Below are 20,518 nucleotides of genomic sequence, written 5' to 3' on the forward strand. Positions count from 1 at the left end.
AATAAACTTTCAGCTTATGACTGCGCATGATCCTGGCGGTTTAAAAGAAGCATTTGAGACTAACTTTACTTTGTTTTCAAGTCGAAAAAAATATGAATAAAAACTTCAAAGACTTTGAAGTTTTACATTAGAGCAAAAGTGTAAGATAATGCATTTCTGTGTATGTGTAATTTTAGAGTTTTGACATTTCTGTTGTGCAATATAACTTCACCTTACCCTACGGTTCCAATAAGCACTTGAATTTAACATACAAGAAAACTTTTTTAATGTTTTAATTTGGACTTATCTGTTTCTTCTCTTCTGTAGACATATTGAATTACAGTTTTCTAAGAAGCCGTAAAAGCTTTGTGTCCCACGTGTAATTTAATCCCACAGCAGCTTTAGCCAGGGGCAATGATTTCTATTAGATATGGTTGATCAGTTCATCCCATTAAAGTCAATGAATGTCCTGTTTGCTTTCCAGTGCTTGTTTTATAAAGCCCTAATAGGGTTGTGGTTTTTTGGCTTTTTATTTGTGGAGACTGAACAACCACAGCGCGGGCAAAGCACAGGACCAGGCAACAAGGCATGAAAACGGTATTACTGATGCTTTCTCTTGAATTTGCGTTTCTTTCTATTTACCTCACATTAAACATTACAACTTCCTCATACTAACAAAAACCTGTGTTCATGTTTTTTACTCAACAAGTTGATTATTCACATTTAAACAGTAACATCTTGACAAACACTGCACAAGATGTGCACATTTTTATTACAAATGACACACAGAGAACTGACCCTGCAGATAGGAGCTGGACCTATGACTCTTTACCTTTTTCTTGCTATATCAAAGGGGAGCTCTGCACAAAAGAAAATGGCATTATTCACCTTTTACCTTGATGATGCTTCACCCCTTGATTTGCTTATAAAAAGTTCTTGGGAATATGTTTTTTTGTTTCTCTGTGAAGGTCTGAGCTTCGACATGTTGACCTCCAAATGAGATTTTAATGAAAGATGACAAAGCCACATGACGACCCTATAAGGATTTAACCTGAGCATTTGCTTGGGGTCACATTCAAAGACTCCCTTTATCTTTGTTGTTGTGCCTCATTATTAACACATTTTAGTGTTGTAGTGTTTTGCAGAATTCCTATTTTAAATATACACAGATGTATTATGGTCCAAAACACTCAGATTCAAAGAAAATAGGATTAAATACGAGCAGTGTCTGATTGTTTGTGGAAAGGTTTCTAGAGGAAGGGAAAAAGCTACACAAGGACTCACTTCCCCAGGGTCTGAGATTTGTCTTCTGTGGCAATTGTAGGAGACTAGTGTTGACCACAGGCAGTGTGATAAAATATAGTAGTGAAGAAGTTTTGTAAGATAGGAGGAGTCAGGTTATCCAGGGTTTAAATCGAATGTGTGGAGTGATGGAATGTCAGTGAAGGTTTCTAACAGAAAGGATCATGCAATCTTTATTGTAAGAGAGGTTGAGAAGAAGTGTACCAGAGTTAGATGTTCTAAAGTTTAATAAGCAACAAAAGATACGCTATAAGAAATTGCAGTTGAAGTAGAGAATAGGAAAATGTAAATTAATGTTCCAGCAGCGGCAGCAAAAGGAAAAGAAGAGCAGAGGCTAGCAATATTTTCAGATGGTTGAAGATAAGTTTAGAGATATTTGCTGATGTGTTTCATGAACATTGTGGGCCTGCTGAAGATGTCTTCTAAAAGAACTGGTTCAGTGGGAGGCATGAGATACAATGAGAACTTTAGGGCCAAATATTAGTTGTTGAGAAAAGAAAAATATAGATGCATCCATGGTTTTATTTCTCTGAGGAATTTTGTGAAAATAGAGGGTGTTGTGGAAGATGTGAACATGGTGGAGATGTATAGTAAGCTCAAATTGGTTAACAACCCTGGTAGATTTAGATTTAACAAAATCTTCTAATATTGCCAGCATTTTTCTTCCAATGAAAAGTAACATCAATATTTTGGAGTATCTCAGAGTACTGTCTTAAATCTGATAGATAATCTTTGAAGGAATCTTAAGAGAGGCAAATACTTTTTCCAACTTCTTCTCTAAAGACTTATCATTGTTTGCTTTTCATATGCTTTGTCAAAGTAGAAGTGAGAACTTGCGCAAAAGTCAGAAATTACAAGTATATTTCTGTAATGCTAGAGATTTTCTCACAATTTATTGAAAGGGTATACATTGTTTTTGCATCCAGTTTTTGACATACTATTTTGTGAATGTGTAAAATGTTCCTTTAACTGCTTATCAGAAACAAACTTCATGAGTGAATGAAAATAATTTAAGATCTACATCTGACAGAGTTCCAGATCATTTTAATCTTAACTGCACAACTTTAAGTTGTAGGAATATCAGTGGAAGTGATGTCTGTTGTGGTAAATGGCCAAAAAAAAAGATAAACTAAAAGAAGAAAAAGTGAGGACCAAGCACACAACCTTAAAGAACATCATGGGAGGTGCCAGGGAGAAGGTGAACTTATTACAATGAAAACTATTTTTTGTAAGACATGCACTGAACCAGGACAGGACACTAGTGGTGATAAATTTTAATATGCTCAATGAACAGCTTCGGATGTGAGATGGACACAGTTATATTAAAAGATTAGAGTTTGACAATGCCCTACAAAAGTGTTATAAATATGATGTATTTTTGCCACTAGGCACAAGGAGATTTCTATAAGATATTTGGGTTGAAGTATTAGAATTAAACGACTTTGAGCTACCTGTGCATCACAGGTCTTACTAAAGAAACACTTTCCCATGAGTTTTTAGCATGAAATTTTTCAGTATTCCAGAAATGTCAGGTCTTTTTCCCTGCATGCTTTATACATTTAGAGAGAAAAGTCATTTGTCTGGTGATGGATATATTTATCTGGGCACTAGACAGCACATCTGGGGAATCTGGATAAAACGGCAATATTTAATAGTAAAGTAATGTGAGCTTCACCTCAGGTCTAGCACTGAAGAGGGAATAAAAACGGGACACATTCAGTGACTGTCCAATAAAGTCACTGTTGCTTGGATTTATATCAAGGGATTTTTACATTTATATTTTCTTGTTACATTAATATATAAACTAACGTAGTGCACACAAAATTCAAGTTAAGCACAAGAGCAAAGAATAATCAAAGAACCCAAACAGAAAGCCTGTCAGTTTGCAAGAAAAAAATTGTTTAAACTTCAAGAAATTAGTTTTCAAACCTTCAGTTCATAAAGTTCTTTTTTTAAGCATTCCAAAAATTATTTGTAGCTTAACTCAGTAGAAAACAGGATTCTTTGCTTTATTCTCAGAAGTACTGGGACAAACAGAGGGCACATTCACTGAACATGTTTTTTCCTTGCCCAGCAAAGTGCAAAGAGTTGAACTTGAGTTTGTTTAAAACTTGTTTAAAAACTATAAACCCTTCTACACTTGATTTGGCAAGTACAAGACAAATTGTTTTTTTTTGTTGTTTTTTTTAACCAACCTCAGGCTGACCCATCCTTGAAAATTACACAGGAAAAGTCTTTGCCCATGGCCCAAAGAGACCATCTGGAAAAGAATCAAATGCTGAGATGTGAAACACCCAAAACACTGAGCAAGAAAACAAATCCCCACTGCGGATTCTGGTGCTGATATTGCTGTCGGACATCCCATTTTTTGTACAGTATCCCCAGCCTTGCCCTCTTCAGGACCTTCACTGTTTCTATAAACCATCGCATGGGAAATTAGGAACAATCACTTTCCTGAGACAATAATGGGAGAGAGAAAATCAACAAGGTGTCATCTGGTGCGGCAAGGAAACCTAACAATGAGGTTTGGAGGAACTCCCTGACGAGCTGAAGCCGACCGGCTGCCAGGCTCAGGCCTGCAGGAGTCAAATGTGTGAGGTGTGGAGATGAATGCGTATTAAGTCACCACAAATGTCTACTCAACAGACATCAATCAAAAGTGCACATGTTCCTCTAACAGAGCAGCTGGACAATCAATTTTAAGACATTAAAAGATGCCATTTGAGATCCAGCAGTTTTTTACTTGAAAATGCTTAAATTCTTTGTCAAGTGCTTTTGTTTTTCACACATTGCTGTACAGAATCATACATTATAGTATATCCCTGGCAGTGCTGAGTTACAGGAACAATTTAGGTGAAAGTCAAAACTTGCAACCTGATCCATTATATACTGTAGGTTTTAAAATGTAGTTGACGTATGTGAGGGAGCACAGTTTTACTGTTTTAATTATTCAGCATGTCATTTCCAGTATTTACAATAACATACCTTGCTCTGAAGTTGCAGCCAGGAACATTTTTGGACTTCTCTAACCTGTAGACTATTTGTGCACAGTGTCGCCACAGTGTGCTGACCTTTTGAATCCCTGCATCCATGTTCATGAAGCAGGATAAAGGCAAGGTCAAAGGAGTGCGAATACACACCCAGGTATCCTGTTGTTAAAGGCGGGAAAGTCCATTATATAGGAGCGCAAGGCACAACTTATTTTGAATTTGTGCTCTTACGCAACATTCTTATAACATAAACACTTATGATGCCTTAGCCACTAAAATAAGTCTGTTCATGACCGTTTTGTACTACTGGGTAATTATGCACACACTGGAAATATGGTGTCTTGTTAAGGTATTATTTTGTCACATTTTGCAATAATAACCGAAGCAACCAAAAAGTCGAATGAAACTCTGGAGAAGACGCAGGGATCCATAATTCAGGCAAGAGAATCTGTGGACACAAAAGGAAGAAGACGTTGACTCCCAAACCCCGACCTTTATAAAGCAGTACCAAGAATGAAGCCAGTTTTAAAAGAAAGTCAGAAGTTTGACTTACAGTTTGCTACAAGCCATTTCAGCAACCACATCAAATGAGAAGAAATTCAAGTTAAATTAAATTAAAATCAAACTCTTTGGCCAACATGGAAAATGTTACTTGTGGCAGAAAGCTAACACTGCACATCAACCACATCATAAAGTACAGTGATGGTTGCGTCATGCTGTCGAGATGCTTTTTTTCACCAGAGACAGGGTAACTAGTGTTGGTAGAAAACAAATCAACGGAATTACATACAGAACAATCATAGAAAACTTGTTAGAGGTGACAAAAGACTTGAGGCCGAGGTTCACGTTTGAGAGGGTCAAAACCTGTAAACATGAAATGGAAAAGTTTAAGTCAGGGATTCTCAAATCCAGGCCTCCAGGACTGATGTCTTCAACTTTTAGGTGTGTTGGACCAGCAACACATCTAAAAGCTGCAGGACACTGGCTCTCCAGGCCTGGATTTGAGAACCCCTGGTTTAGATTAAAGCAAATTTGTTTGTCAGATATGAAAATGTGAAAAACTTCAAGAGGTTTGTACACTTTTTCAGCAAACTATATCTGTAAAATTATGTAAAGCATTAAAATTACAATGACAAAAGAAGAACTGTACATGCAGACATTTCCCATTGCACTGACTTGTCAGTTCTACATAAAATAGAAAATAGTTAGTTCTTGACCTTATTTTACTTGAACTAGACAACAAGCTTTTGGTGAAACTGATGCACCAAGTTGTGCCGCATCAATTTAATAATGAGGCCTGTTGGTTCTGACCTTTTCTTCCAGCCTGACACAGTGATCCTCCCAACCATATAGGGGGCCTGTGTCCCCATATGGTTGTGTGTTTGTGTTCACAAACACAAGCTGCTCATTCATTCGGGTCCTGAGGAGACCAAATCAAATTACGAACACATATCTCCCACAATCTAGTGCGACAGGATCACCCTCTAGGCAGGGCTGAAATGGATACAGCAATATACAACCAAAGGAAAAGCGGCAGGATGGAGTGGCGTGGGGAACAGAGAGGAGAGCAAGCACTGTGGGTGGGGAAGAATCCAAACTGTTGTAAACATGGCGACAAAAGGCAGTTTAATTGATTCCATGGCATCTCATCAATTTTGATCAAAATGAAATGAGCCTCTGTACGTCTGAAAAGGTTAAAACAAATTGAACGAGGAAATCACAGCTGGTAAACACAGTTAGTCTAACAGGGAGCATTTAATGAGGAGGTCGTCTCTCCACACTTCCTTGCAGCCTCCTTTATGCCCTACATACATTTTTGTGTTTCTATTAATATTGGCATGCATATTAACATGATGCTCACAACCACATACAGAAATCAGAGTTGGTTCAAGTGGCTTCATGACTGAAAAACATTTGAGCGCTTTGCTTTATAAAAACAAAAAAAAAACTACCATAAAACATGTTATTTGAAAATAATAAATAAAAATATGTTTAAAATGTGTAATTGTGTTCCCAAGTTGGGAAAGCAAATAAATATGTTGACAAATTCTTCTTTTTACACAATGAGCATAAATGATGGGTCATACAGACGATAACTGAGGAAAAGGAACCACATAGAAACATGCGTTAACATGAGTTATCATTCTGAAGGGATGAATAACACTGCCGGGTCTTAAAGCACAATTTACATTTTTGTAATGTTTCAAGAATAAAAATAATACAACTAAAGCGACACACAGAGATTAATGACTCAACTGCACTCACAGGCATACAAGCAGCAAATATTTAATATACTCCAACATCGGAGATTCTGTAGGCTCCTGGTACATGCAGAAGATAAAAAATAAAAAAAATTATTTCTTAAATATCTATTTGTCTTAACTAATTTTATTTGTTTTTATCAAATGTGTCATTGGCTTGTTCTGTTTTCTTTTAAGCAGAATTTTAATGCATTTTTACAAAATTTTTATTACATTAGAGTTGAACATAAATAAAATAAAATGCTGTATCTATATTTTTTTTAGGTTTTTAAATGTTTGTGTTAACAATCAGTTTTTATGGTCAAGTACATGTCTGATGTTTCTCACTTACAATTTTATTAATTTATTATATTTTATTTATTTATTCTTTTCAGCTGTAAAATTTGTAAAAATTATTTACTTAACTTGTTGATGGTTGTTTTCATTTGTTGTTCTCACATCTGCAAAGCTCTTTGTGTTACGTTTTTTCTGCATGAAAAGCTCTGTAGGAATAAAATCGGGCTCTTTGATACGTGTCTGTATGAGTTTGCAAGTAAAATGTGCACAGAAGTGAAGCCAGAGGCTCTGTGATGTAAAATCATTGGCAAAACCTGAGCGGGAAACAGAGGGCACCCCTAAAATCCCAGGAGAAGCCTCCTTCAAGGTTACAAGCAGAACAAAAAAAACACAGTTTCTCATATTAATCTCAGCTGGGGCTTTTCTTTTTAGTTTGCAAGTTTTCCCCGTGAATCCATGAGTTTTCTTTAGGTATCCCAACTTCCTTCCACAGTTAAAAAATATGTATGGCAGAATAATTGGTCACTATAAAATTTCAAGTAGGTGAGAGTGTTTTGAAGTGAAACCCACTGGGCTGGTATCCAGCTCCACTTTTGGACCTGGACATCCAGCTGCCATGTCACCCTAAACAGAATTAAGCAGACAGTGGATGAAGGGATATTTTAGATTTATATTCTCATGCCAATAAAATGTTGAGCTTAGAAATAATTGCCTTGATTTTGCTTTGCTTTCTGTACTTGCATACGATTGAATTATTTTGCTAAACGTGTAATATTTTCTCACCGATTGCTCAGTTAGAATTCACCAGAGATGCATTTATTTTTTTACCCAAATGCATCTGCCTTCATGAGGAACATCCCTAATTTCTACGTATTAGGAAAACACCAGACATTCAGACACTAATTCTCATTTAACAAATGTATGTGTCAACCTAAATCTAATTTTGTTAACTAGGGTCCAAATGTCCCATTTTATTAAAACTCAGAGAGCTGGATGGGCACACACTAGAACAGCTAACTACTGGCACCTTGTGGCTGTTTTAGAGAAACATCATTACAGCTGCTGAAAAAGTAATTAGATTTTATGGTGAATGAAATAAAAAAAAACTTAAACTGAAAAAAAGAAATAAGGGAAACAAAGAGCAAGTATTCTGTTATTGTTTTATTCTAAAAAGCAAACTTTGCAATTTTCCCCCAAAAAACAAAAAAACCCAAACAAACAATAACACGGCTCACATAATTGCAATACGCTCTGCTAAATAAATAACAATGTGGCTTATTACCCCTATGGAATATGCTGCTGTGAAGAAGCACTGTTGGCTTTTTGCTCACAAATTGCCCTATTTTCAATGCTTGATTTGCTTTAGTCAACTTAAAGCAGCACAGGCACTCTGCTGTCTCAGCAACAACCATCATCAGTAGAAATGCAAATAGGTACACATGCAAAGCAAACTTCTGTCTAATTACACAGACGTCTTACAAGGTTTATGTCCCTGAGCGCTGCAAAAAAGTGTAAGGCGCAGCATCTATGTTCATTGTAAACATAGCTTTCATACAGAATATAACTCTGGCTCACCAGACTGGAAAGCTCTTACTGCAGCTTACTGAACACTAATTATACAGCAACACAGAAGCACAGGGATCCTTTGCTTATGATTAAAGATACGGTGGTTTGGCATTTTTGTTTCTTATGTAAATACAAACCACAAAGACAAAGAATAAGGTGCACAGGGTTGTGTTCATCTCAGTGCAACAGAGTGATTCTACAAAAAGAAATAAAAATAGGATTCAAGTCTAACTATGGAGAATGACCATGTCCTGCTATGCCAAGATGATTTTTAACAGAAGATTAATCTTATTTTACTTTTTTTTCATCCTATGACAAGTACTCGTTATGCGATTATTAATTTAAAATCTATAAGGCACTACTTTTTTAAATAAAAAAGCACTCTAAAATCAAATGCTTTAATTGTTTGACTTAGATGGCAACAAGTTGACCTTGAATTTGTTTTTATTTTGTTATTTGTTTTTCTGCAATCAAGCAAAGTTTACAGGTATTGGTAGTCTCAGTCATCCTTTTTGTCAGAGATGCTGTCCTCAGTTGCTTCTCCTTTACGGATTTGCCCGGCTAATTCCAGATCACCCGGCATTGCCTCTTGGCTTGCTTGGTATCTCTGAAGCTCCAGGTAGGTTGTGAAGAGTTTGGCATACTCGGGGTGGCTTGAGGCAAACATCTGAAACTCATCTGAAAATCGAGGGAAAAAAACATAAAATAACCATTAATATCCAGTGAAAATACATGTATACCTGTATGGAGGACCAAAACTGACATAATAAGAAATAAAAGCATAAATATATATTTAGTTTTTCCTTGTCCTTACACATGAGTTTTGGTCAAGAAATGTATATATTTTCTTTTTCATTTCCCCTAAACATGTGTTTTTGTCAAGAAAAGTAGATATTTTGTTTTGTCTTTTCCTTATACAAGCCCTCCTTCTTTTGCCTCCTCTCCTTTTTCTGTTTGTCCTTTTTCTATTTGTCCTTTTTCTATTTGTCTAAAAGGACAAATAGAAAAAAGGAGAGGAGGCAAAAGAAGGAGGGCTGTATAAGGAAAAGACAAAACAAAATATCTACTTTTCTTGACAAAAACGCACATTTAGGGGAAATGAAAAAGAAAATATATACATTTCTTGAAGGAAACTCGTGTAAGAACAAGGAAAAACTAAATATATATTTATGCTTTTATTTCTTATTATGTCAGTTTTGGTCCTCCATATACCTGGAAGTTAAAGTAATGATAAAAGTATTCAATTACTCATTGCACACATTCCAGTGTCTATGCCAAAACACTTATACAAACAACCTTGGAGCATCTAAATGCCAAAATGTAGCTTGACACGAAAGAGCTAGCACAATTAACTTACTGAAAGTGATAAAACCAGAACCATCTGCATTAATCTCGTTGAAGAGCTTTGTCATGTCCAGGTCTGGCACTCCCAGAGCAGAACGCAGCAGAGCGTTAAACTCATCGAGGGAGACTTCCCCATCTTCATCCATGTCAAACAGCTGCAGCAGAGAAAGCAAAAAGTTAAGAGTTAAATGTATGTTTCCACTAAAGGTTGGCAGGCAGGGAAGGAAATTATTATTAAATAACAGAAAGGGTGTTGGGAGACAAAATACAGCGACTTAAATTTTGTTGTATTAATTGGCAGAGGAAAAGCTTTCAGTTACGGTAAATGAATGCAAAAACTGTTTGTTCAAAATTATATTTCGTTTCATGTCCGGCAAAATGACTCCAGCAGACACTCTTTGTTAACTTGATGTTGTCCATGCCTTTCTGTCTCTGGTTTCTAGCTGCTTCTGACTGCTGTGCACAGACAGTAAAGGCAGATCTGGGAGCAGAATCTTTGTACTTCCAGCTTATGTTCCTCATTATTTACTTAAAAAATCGAATGAAAAAATAACAGCAGCAGGAAACGCTGCGCAAATAGAATAAGTTGACGAATAAAGAATGGCAAATAAAGCACCAGTTTTGAAGGACTCTTCCTACTCACATACATAGGTTACCATCAATGTGAATATTTCCCCCATCCTACCTGAAAAGCCATTTTTAGAACATCTTCGGTGTTTGCTGGTCGGCACAAGATGTTGACACCGATAACATACTCCCTGAAGTCAATTGTGCCATCCCCGTCCTGCAGAGTGCAAGACAAGCAAAGCTGACTATGTCAGGAATTCACGTTGTTTATCCTTCATCTGGAATTCATTAAATATATACCAGATTGTATCAACAGTTCTGACAGTGACACAAGAACAGCTGATGAGAAACAAAAGTTATTCTTATTTTTAAAAACAGTACAGTTTATACATCAAATGTGATACTGGAAGTTGCTTTTGCATTTAGTTCTGTTCATCAACTCAAAACCACACACTCATTGGCTCCAATAAGAAAGATGTGCAATAGATAAAATAAACAAATTTCTGATCTCACACAAAAGAAGTGAATTTTCATAATTTGTAGTAAACTTTAAGTTGATGAGAGCATCTGTGCACTGGCACTAGTAGCCTTTATTCAACAGTAATCTGACAAGAAGGGGGCTGAGAGAAGAGGGTAAAGACATGAGGCAATTGCAACGAGGACGGGACTCGAAATCAGGAAGTAGTGCAACTTTACACAGTACAGTGGACATGTTACTCACACTGACATCTTATTAAATTATTCTAAACCATAGAAACAATATGGAAGAAAACAAATTTCCAAAACAATTTGGTCCACTTTGATATTGAAACCCACCCAGTGCCTAAATACAAGATAGTGCATGTTTTTAGCAAGAGTATTATTCAGCAGTCAAAGCTGCAATGGGACATAAAAGGTTTTGGAAACAAACATCCTCACCCTGTCAAACAAGGTAAATAACTCAGCAAGAGCGGGGTTTACAGGAAGCTTTAGGATCCTCGCAAACTCCTCAATGGTTATGTTCCCTCCCTTGCAGGAAGAGGCCATGGCTGCAAAACTCTCAAGTTCCTTCTTCAAACAGTCCCACTTCAGACTACATGAACAAAGACAAAAGTGATTACCCTTTCCCCCCCACTTCTACTAAATTGGCATTGGAAAAAAAAAAGATAAAGTCTGAAGAGGTGCACGTGATGTTCTTACTTAAGTTTTCGACTGATTTTAGTGAACTCCACCAGGCCAGTCTCCATGGGAAGCGTTAGCTCTCCAGCTGAGATCATGAGGCGGCAGTCTTCATAAGTGTGGTCTGTCATTGGAACGCCCAAAGCCCTGAAGGTAAGAATCTCAGCAGTCAGCCTAAATGCTTTTAGATGTGGATGCAAACAAAATTTAGGCATTCAAATATCATTGGTGCAATAACCAAACTCAGCATGCTCCAGTGTGAGAAACACTGGAGAATGTATAAATATATACTTCCAATTTTCTATTAAGTCTTGTTCCTCTGTGTACTCAAGGGGAAAAGCAGTAAAATGGGTGATTCAAAGCAAGGGAATTGTTTTGTATACCAGCTTTCAACAACAGACAAATGATTTCTATGAGACTTAGCAGACACATGGACAATGAGCACTCACTTGGCCATGATGTCTCTCACTCTGCTGGCAAAAAGAGCGGGGCTTTTCTTCTCATCCTCTTTGGGGACGTATGGTGGCAGGAACTGGAAAACAGAACAAAAAGGAGAAAAGGGTTGCAAAGAAAGTCAAGCAGAACGCAAACTTCTAAGCCAGACACTTTGTTACCTCAACCTCCACGGTGGTGTAGAGCTGGCACAATGTCAGCAGCAGCACCATATTCCTGTGTGTGAATCAAGGAGGAAAGTTCAGTTAAAGTTACAAAAAAATGCTGTTAGTCTTTAAAATACTCCCAGATGTATAAAACATAAACACAGATTTCATGCAGGCATGGTGCGCCAATGAATCAGAAATGAAACTCAAACACTATTAAACCCACAGATTAAATGTAATCTATTAAATCATACTCACGCGGTATGACCTTGCCACGTCCAGGTCACTGTATCCTAAAGAGCAAACATTAAATACAAAACGGTCTGAAATGTTTAAAAACACATTGTAATATGGAATGTGGAAAAGGCAAATCAGACGACAATTATCTAAAACTGAGATGCCATGTAGTTAACTAATGATTGCTCATTTATATCACTAGAGGATCATGAGTCAAAAATGTTAATGTTATAAATTTTGAGAAAGTTCCTTAATGCCTTCTAGTTTTGACTACAGCATGGAAGGATGCAAGCACATCATCATTAAATTGGGCAGTATGCATCTTTATCATAATCAAAATCTCTGCATGATTATAACAAAATTCTTAAAGTGAGACATGAGTTATTGTACAGCAATCATAACACTCACCATTTTGTTGGGATATCTAAGAAGAACAGGCTGCACTGGAACCCCTGGGATAAAGGCACCTACAAAAGGGATGAGGCTATCATGATGGAAGAATGACAAATATGTAGCCTTTGTTGTTGTTTTTTTTTATTATTTGAATGACATTCCTATTTTCTGACCTAACTCAGAACAAATTGGAAACACACTCGAGCAGAATCTACATTAAATATTGATTGGAGGCCACAACATGACGAGGTTTTCTGGGTGAGATTTTAGCTGAACACAGAAGCAGAAGAAGAAACCACGTAACAGGAAGTGAAGTCTTTACTTAGCAGTTTTGCTCTGGTATCTAATTTTATAAAGGGAAAAAAAATCATAAAGACTGAATAGTGGAAACCAGAACTAAAACAGCCAACAAATTAAAACTGTTAGCATTTGCAACTAAGACCTACTATATAGTTGTGTAAATATATAGCAATAATTGACCTCTTACACTTCTACTGTACTATTAGTCACGTTTATAAATCTATATCTTTTAACATTTTTATATCCAACAAAGATAACCTGAGTGAATACATAATGCACCTTTTAAATTATTATGTCACTTATTAAGTGGAAAACGTCAGTCAAATCAAATTGTAAACAGTTATTTGAAGTAACTGGTTCTCAGTCGATCAAAGCGCAGTGAAGAATTTTAGCCCACTCTTCTTTGCAGAATTGTATGAAATTAGATGGTTTTTGAGCATGCTCCTGTTAAGTCACACTATAATGTTTTGTCTGGATTTAAGTCCAGACTTTGATTATGCCACTCCGAAACCTGCACTGTGTTTTTACTTTGTCCATTGTCCATTTTACCACAGTCAAAATGGACAATGGACCATTTTGACCATTGTCCAAGATGGTTTGGTGCATCTTGGACAATGGACCAAACCCTTCGCTTTGGTAAGTTAGATTCTTTCTTTTATGGTTACTTGTCAAAGCATCAAACCTACCAAAGTAAAGCACAAACCTAATTGGTGTGTTATGAAACTTTCACAGTTCAGGTTTTCACAGAAAAATGAAAGTGTCAGTCATATTTCAAGATTATTTGTATAATACATTTCATCAACATTAGAAGCAACTATAAAGTACTGATATAAAGAAGGTAATTTAACTTGCAGCTTAAAAAAAACAACTGTAAAATTAATTTAAGAAAGTCAGAAGTCATTGAAATTTACCTTGTTTAAAAGTGATAAGACATGAGCGGTTTGTGCATGTTCCCTCTGGAAATATCAGCACCTAAAGGACAAAACATTGTTTTTATTTTAAAGCTATACTTTTTCCAAATTATTCTGGTCATTTAGAAGTAATATAAACCTATTATGAGTACATTATGTAAAGTTATATATATATATAAAGTTATATACAAGTTATTTTGAAAAGTTTATTTGTTTCAGTTATGCAATTTGCTAAGTAAATTACAAACAGATATTTTTATGCCAATATTTCTACTAATTATGATGACACTAATTAAAATTCAACATTTGGAATTATAAAATTAGATCAGACCAACAAAAAATATACATATTCATTAGCGAATCATGGGCTAAATAAAAAGTATGCTTAGAAGATTTTTTTTATTCTGACAAATAAGCCTCAGAATGAGTTGTGGCTTTCTTTCAGTTTCTGTCCTTCTGTTGTTTACGAACCTGCGGCCAATGGCCTTCAGATTTAGCCCGACTTTCGATCGCCAATATTGTGTTCTTCCTGGAGTCTGGATCAGTTCTAGAGACCAGCACTGGTTGGAAACAACGGATAATTCCTGCAAAGACAGTCAAACATCCTTGATTTAAAACATACAGGAATACAAATTTAACACATTTCCCACTCTCTCTTTACGTTTCCATTGTATTTTAAGGAAGCAAGCTACTTGTAACTGTTTACAGTTCGATCTTTACAAGTGTCTTCACTAAAAACAATGTATCAGTGGTGTTTTTATTGATATTGTGCGGAAGATTGATACCAGAAATGTCAGCACATATCATACATGCCTCCTACAATTAAAACACTGTAAAAGAGAGTGTGAAATTTTCCTGTCAGATGAAGACAGAAAAAAAAACATCTTAAAATAGTTTCACACTTGTGTCACACACTTCATTCCCTAAAGCACACACGCCTCAACGTTGTTTTCTTCAAGACACAGCATGATTGAGAAATGTCTTACTGCCAAAGATGGGCGTAGCCAGGTTCTCAACCCGAGAGACAGTGGAGGGCAGGCCGGATATAAGGCATGCAATCGCATCGAAAAAGGAGGAGTGGGGGGCCACCGCCAGAATGGGGGCTTCGAGGCTGCTGGCCTGTTTACCCTTCACCACAACTCTGAATCCCATGGCAAAGTAGTAGGCCCTCCCCAAGGCAGCCATCACTCTTTTGCACATGAGCCTATAAATGGTGCAGAAGAAAGTATACAGAACAAGCATTTTATTAGCAATTTTCAGGGTTTCCCTTTGGCAATTATTTTAGTTATTCTTTAAATAAAAGAACAGAATGATGAAAATCCTTATGAAACAGGCTAGGTTGCCAAACTGAGCATCTATATTTGTAACAAATGTCTCTTCTGTCAACAAGGGAAAAGGTAGGAAGTGAAACTGCAGAGTGAGTTACTTAGGCTAAACATTAAGGGAGAGTGGCACTTTTACAAGCAATGAAACTTTGAAGCTCTAATAATTGGACTCCATGTGGGAGGAAGCTGAAAACAATGTGATGCTTATTTTGGCTTAACATTAATACAGGCTACTGTGTTATGTACAGGGCATAAATTACTTTACTGTACTGGAAAAACAAATGGCTTCTGCATCTAACAGGCATAATGTTGTTGTAGATTAGGTGATGATAGAACAAATTCAGTAGTAACAAATATTTAGACCTCAAAATTAATGTGATGTTTCTGACTCTAGTCAGAAAAGTTATATTAAGAATTTGAGTGAGTTTGACACTGTCCAAATTATGATGTTAGAACCGTAAATAAGCTATCGTGTCATGGGGGAAGCATGACACGATAGGAAGACTGTTCTGTGATCTAATAAAATAAGCTTCTGTAGCTGAAAATGTAATACTTTTTTCTGACAAAGAGATGTCATAATACAAAGGTTTACTTCACCTTTTTACATTAAGTTAGTGACTTGATAAGATTTGCTGGGCTTTCTTTGATAAAAACATTTTAACCAATTCGAATATCAAACATAACTTGACTGCATTGTTTGATCATTATAATTAATTTGCAATGTATGTAACCGACTTGGGAATCGGTATGTATGATTTAATTTAACTTGTTTTGTAAATTGCCTTGAGACGACAATTGCTATGAATTGGAGTATAAATAAACTGAACTGAAGTATCTTTCAGCAGGAAAATGCTCACTGTCACAATGCCAAAAAACTGTTTATAAATTGTTTGAGGAGCACAGCAGTTAGTTAGAGGTGTTGACTCGGTCCTACATTCCCCAGATCTCTAACTAATCCAGCATTTGTGGAATGTGCTGGATGAATAAATCAAATACACACAGACCCCAACTTGCAGTTTACACAACTTAAAGATCTACTGCTAACATTTAGGTGCCAGTCCATACCTCAATGAATCACAATGTTTTGATTGCAAAACATATGCAGAAGAACATACAGAAAACATGCTGTCAAACTCATTTTTAGGCACTTGAAAAGGGACACTTACAGTATGTAAAAGCAAGAATTGCTTTTTTTTTAGTGTTAAGCATCCTGATAACACTACTCACTATTTCCTTCCTGAGAGCTGTGGGGAGCTGAGGTAATGCTTGTGGGTCAGATATGATCTTGCAAGAAATGATTCAGCAGAAGAGCATGCACCAATCCTTGAACCATGTCAGCTGCTATTATTTTGAGAAAGTGCAGAGTTTTGCTGAGTCCATTTTATGAATCTGTAAAAGCTACTTCTCCTTGTTTTAGGTAAATTCTCTCTTGATGAAACCAAACATGCTCTGTAGTTTTAAGTTATTTCTTCAGTGGTACGTTTTGGTAAGCTGACGGTCTATATATTCCTAAGTATGACGGGAAATCTTATGCAAAAGACTTGGTATATGTCAATTCAAAAATTGTATGTAATTATATCTTGCCATGTTTTTAGTACAATTTTATACAAAAGGTTTTTTGCCAGTGCAAAACGTCTGGAAACATTTTGGGTTGTGAAATACAAAAAGGGTATTTTTCTAGGGGAACACCCCAGTTATGATAAACAGAAAAAAATGGTAACATTATTAAAAATAGTTTGTTCATACAACTGTTTATCTGTAGGGCTGCAGGTGGATGAATTTGCATATACAAATGTTAATCCACACAAACCTGATACAAATCAAATAAACAAGATTATATCAAGGTTAGTGTGTGTTCTTTTTACATATGTTTTTTCCAGGTTCTGTATTTGGTTTCTATTTTTGAATCGGTTTTAGAGTCAAAATAGTAATATGTAATTAGTCAGTCATAAGTGTGGTTGGTTTCAGAAATAAAAGTGCACCAAGGTATTAAAAAGCTATGGTTTCAAAACTGCTAAGCATTTCCGTCACACTGTTCATACACTTTTATCAAATTAATGCATGACAAAGTGCAAGCAAAACCAAATGGGGTTTTTTTCTGACTAAATAGAGCAGAAAGTAGTGCAGTGCTACACCTCTAGTCAGACCGCTCAAAGAAGCCTGGTCTACTTTTTTGTGACACAACAAAATTCTGATATCTGGAAACATTTTGGGTTGTGAAAAACAAAAAGGGTGTGAAAACCAGGGGATCACCACCAATCATCTGTTAAGCAACAAGCAGTCTGTTATGCTTCTTACCCAAGCTGATGATCCCACTAATAAACCAGATATTAGCAGCTCTCCTTAATTGTGGTTGTCTCCAAAGATGAAGCAACAGAAATACTTCTGCACTGGCTATGTGCACTTTTTCTTCAACAAGGAAAGTACTCCAGCATCACAGCTTCTATCTTTTTCTTAGTGTCTGCTGCATCCTCTCAAAGCCCAGTCAATCGTAGCGGTCTCTTACTGAGAGAGATTCTGTTAGAGTTTCTTCAGGTTACAAAAGAGTTGTTCCTTTCCACTGTCAACACATGTTATGCAATAGCAGAAATTGCTGTAAAGTCAATGACTCAATGCAATAAGGTGGGCTTCATTTGATAACTTTTTACCAACAAGCATTCAATTCTGAATCTACTGTATATCATTACAACTTTGAATATATATATTTTAAACAAAACTCTGTCTATATGATTGTAATGTGACAAAGAGATTTTATTATATGTTTTGAATATTCAATTGGTATATTTGTCTAATAAAGAGATCATGGAATGACATTTGTTGGGAATATATTGTGCTATATAAATAAAATACACATAATTGAATTAAAGAACAGAATGATAAAAAAAGGTTTAACATTCTGTGAAAAAAGAACTGCAAAACTAATACTAATTTAATGGGTGTTTATTCAATCATCTATACATCTGTTTATGTACAGATGTTAAATTACTGTAATGATAAATAAATGTTAAATTTAACAAAACTGTAATAATCAGTATGTCATATTATAAAACATTATACTGTCAATGACAATTGAGGATGTATAGGTGGAAATATACTGAAGTACTTAAACTTTTAAGTACAATTTTGGGTACTCCATACCTCTGATTCCAAGGTATTTTTCTAAGCATTGGATGTTTTAAATGCTGACGTTTTACTTGATTTTTTTATGTATTTATATTTAATTTTTATTTTGAATGTCCAATTAAAGCCATACCACTTGTTTTTTTTTTCTAATGAAATATTTACTGATGTCTTTCAGCACCATTAATAGAGGCCATCTTGACGCTTGGCGAACGTTAGCTACAAACGTCTAATCAACACTTGCAGTTAACGTTCGTCAAACGTTCATAACAACGTTAAGAGGACGTTGTCTGAATGTTCAGTGCTAGCCGGGTAACAGTTTATGTATATCATCCAACATCCGTTTAGTCATGACTCTTTTTTCGTCCTATTTCTCTAAGTTAGACAAATATGGAAAGTGTCATGGTTGGGGTCACTCGAAGCAGGGCCAGCTCAATTGAGGGCTAAATTGAAGCAGGACATGTTGCATCCATAGTTACCGTCTCCAGCCTGTCATTGGCTCCACTGCTCCTTTTAAAGGTTGTTTGAAGGTGATTATAAAAGCCACCGGCCAGGTCAACGTCAGAACCAGAGACATGAGGATGACCCGAAGAGGCACCAGGAAAATTCCCAGCAGGACACACTGCACGGAGAGGAGAGTGGGAATCATAAACACATAAGAACCAACACAGCTACAGAATGAACACCTGACAATCACACGTTCTACTGTAGAAATCCGAGTAAACCGAGTGCTCGTGAAAGCTCACAATCACCGTCATTGTTGGTGCTGCAAGCAGATTATCAAAGGCGATTAAAGGCCCTGGTTACACAGTAGCCCGTGTGTGTCTTTCTGTGCGTGCTTTCACACATCCGAAACATAACATGAGCGTTGCGTTGCAAAAGCAGCTACAACTTCAGAGCTTGCTTTAATACGAGCACTAAAACAACTACCGTATACTCACTTTTATTACTGCAGTCTTGGATATTTTGGTGTCTTGAACGAACGGGTTGATGACCGCAGGAAGGAGCAGAGATTGTTGTCTCGGCAGGGCGAACACTCGCTGTTGCGGCATCGTGTACAGTCTTCGGTAAAGCAGGCAGTCACTGCGCCGTTATGTTGTGTTATCATCGCACTTCCTTTAACTGGGGTTTGTTCTCTTTTCTTCCCGCATCATGCGACCGGTGCAGCTTACATTTCCACAGACCTACAGGGTCTGACAACCGCGAAGCTCCACCTCCAAAGTGATTGAAACCGCTGCCACTGAATATTTTTTGCACTCATGTTTTTTTTTTTTTAATTATTATTATTATGCTTTACTTGAAAACATTATCTGCTCTCCCGCTCAATTTCAATTCTAATTAAATTTATGTCACAAACACAGGCTAAAGGCCACAGCACTAATCTATGGTGTATGCGAGATTAATACATGTAGGTGAATATGTCCCTACAGATTTCCACAAGTTGGCGCAATTTCACACTAAACTCCACGAATGAAAGTCTTCTTTTGACCCTTATGGCAAGCCATTTGTGTTTGTATTCAAAATTCCACTTGCCATACTATTTAAAGTTGGATGAGTTTCAACCACCTGCAGAGGAGGAGGGAGGGGGGGGCTGAGCCCCTGCCCCTTTTTATCCTTGATGCCCCTAGTGACCTTTTTGAGATTTTTTTTTCTTCAAAAAAATGTATTTTTTATTATTATTTTTAATCTGTGTGTCAGAAGGCCTGCTTTTGCCCCTCAGCAATAATATGTAGCTAAATATAATAATTTAGCAAAATAAACTAGTCTGGCTGCCCTCAGTCTAATAATGACTCAGTTTCTCTGCCTCCAAGTTGTTCAGACACCAGGTCCATGGTGAGGAGGAGGGGGCTGATCTGTGCCCTCTAACTATGAAATTATGGGCAAGAATATTTTTTCATACACTGGTTTGTAAATAAAAACGTAGATCTGATGTTGACGTTAGAAAAACTGTTTCTATTTATATTTTCATAATTGTCCTCGCAATAGCAGGAACAAACCCGCCTCGCCCCTAAACACAGAAATGCTTCGGCTGCAGAGAAAACTTCTGACTTTAACTTAATCAGGCTGCTAAATGCCCGGTTTGCTACAGGCAGTCTGAGTGGGTCCCATCGACAGATATAAAGAATGTCTGTCTTTATGTCAGATATCCTGATATAAGACGCGGTACTGCGACTGTCACTGCGCCACTGC

The 20,518-nt window shown here is 36.6% G+C and overlaps 1 protein-coding gene across 1 annotated transcript; it reads right to left on the reverse strand.

Moving 5' to 3' along the window:
- Window positions 1–7,956: 7,956 nt before the first annotated feature.
- On the reverse strand, window positions 7,957–19,535 carry lpcat2 (lysophosphatidylcholine acyltransferase 2). The gene is made up of 14 exons (XM_005812989.3): window positions 19,270–19,535; window positions 18,808–18,950; window positions 14,870–15,087; window positions 14,355–14,467; window positions 13,884–13,944; window positions 12,688–12,746; window positions 12,301–12,335; window positions 12,058–12,112; window positions 11,893–11,975; window positions 11,465–11,590; window positions 11,204–11,357; window positions 10,404–10,502; window positions 9,732–9,873; window positions 7,957–9,052 (listed from the first exon to the last, which is right to left on the reverse strand). The coding sequence occupies exons 1-14, from the start codon at window positions 19,378–19,380 to the stop codon at window positions 8,874–8,876; spliced, it is 1,578 nt and encodes a 525-aa protein (XP_005813046.1). The 5' UTR covers window positions 19,381–19,535; the 3' UTR covers window positions 7,957–8,873.
- Between the last annotated feature and the right edge of the window lie 983 nt (window positions 19,536–20,518).

This window comes from Xiphophorus maculatus, chromosome 4, assembly GCF_002775205.1.
Source record: "Xiphophorus maculatus strain JP 163 A chromosome 4, X_maculatus-5.0-male, whole genome shotgun sequence".
Classification (NCBI taxonomy): domain Eukaryota; kingdom Metazoa; phylum Chordata; class Actinopteri; order Cyprinodontiformes; family Poeciliidae; genus Xiphophorus; species Xiphophorus maculatus.

Bases quoted from the DNA above. Each gene is read 5' to 3' on its own strand.
- lpcat2 (XM_005812989.3), bottom strand. From the start codon at position 19,380: ATGCCGCAACAGCGAGTGTTCGCCCTGCCGAGACAACAATCTCTGCTC. The intron at 14,468-14,869 runs GTAAGACATTTC...CTGTCTTTGCAG, and splicing joins GGCTACGCCCATCTTTGGCA to GAATTATCCGTTGTTTCCAA. The intron at 9,874-10,403 runs GTAGGATGGGGG...TCTCTGCTGCAG, and splicing joins TTCTAAAAATGGCTTTTCAG to CTGTTTGACATGGATGAAGA.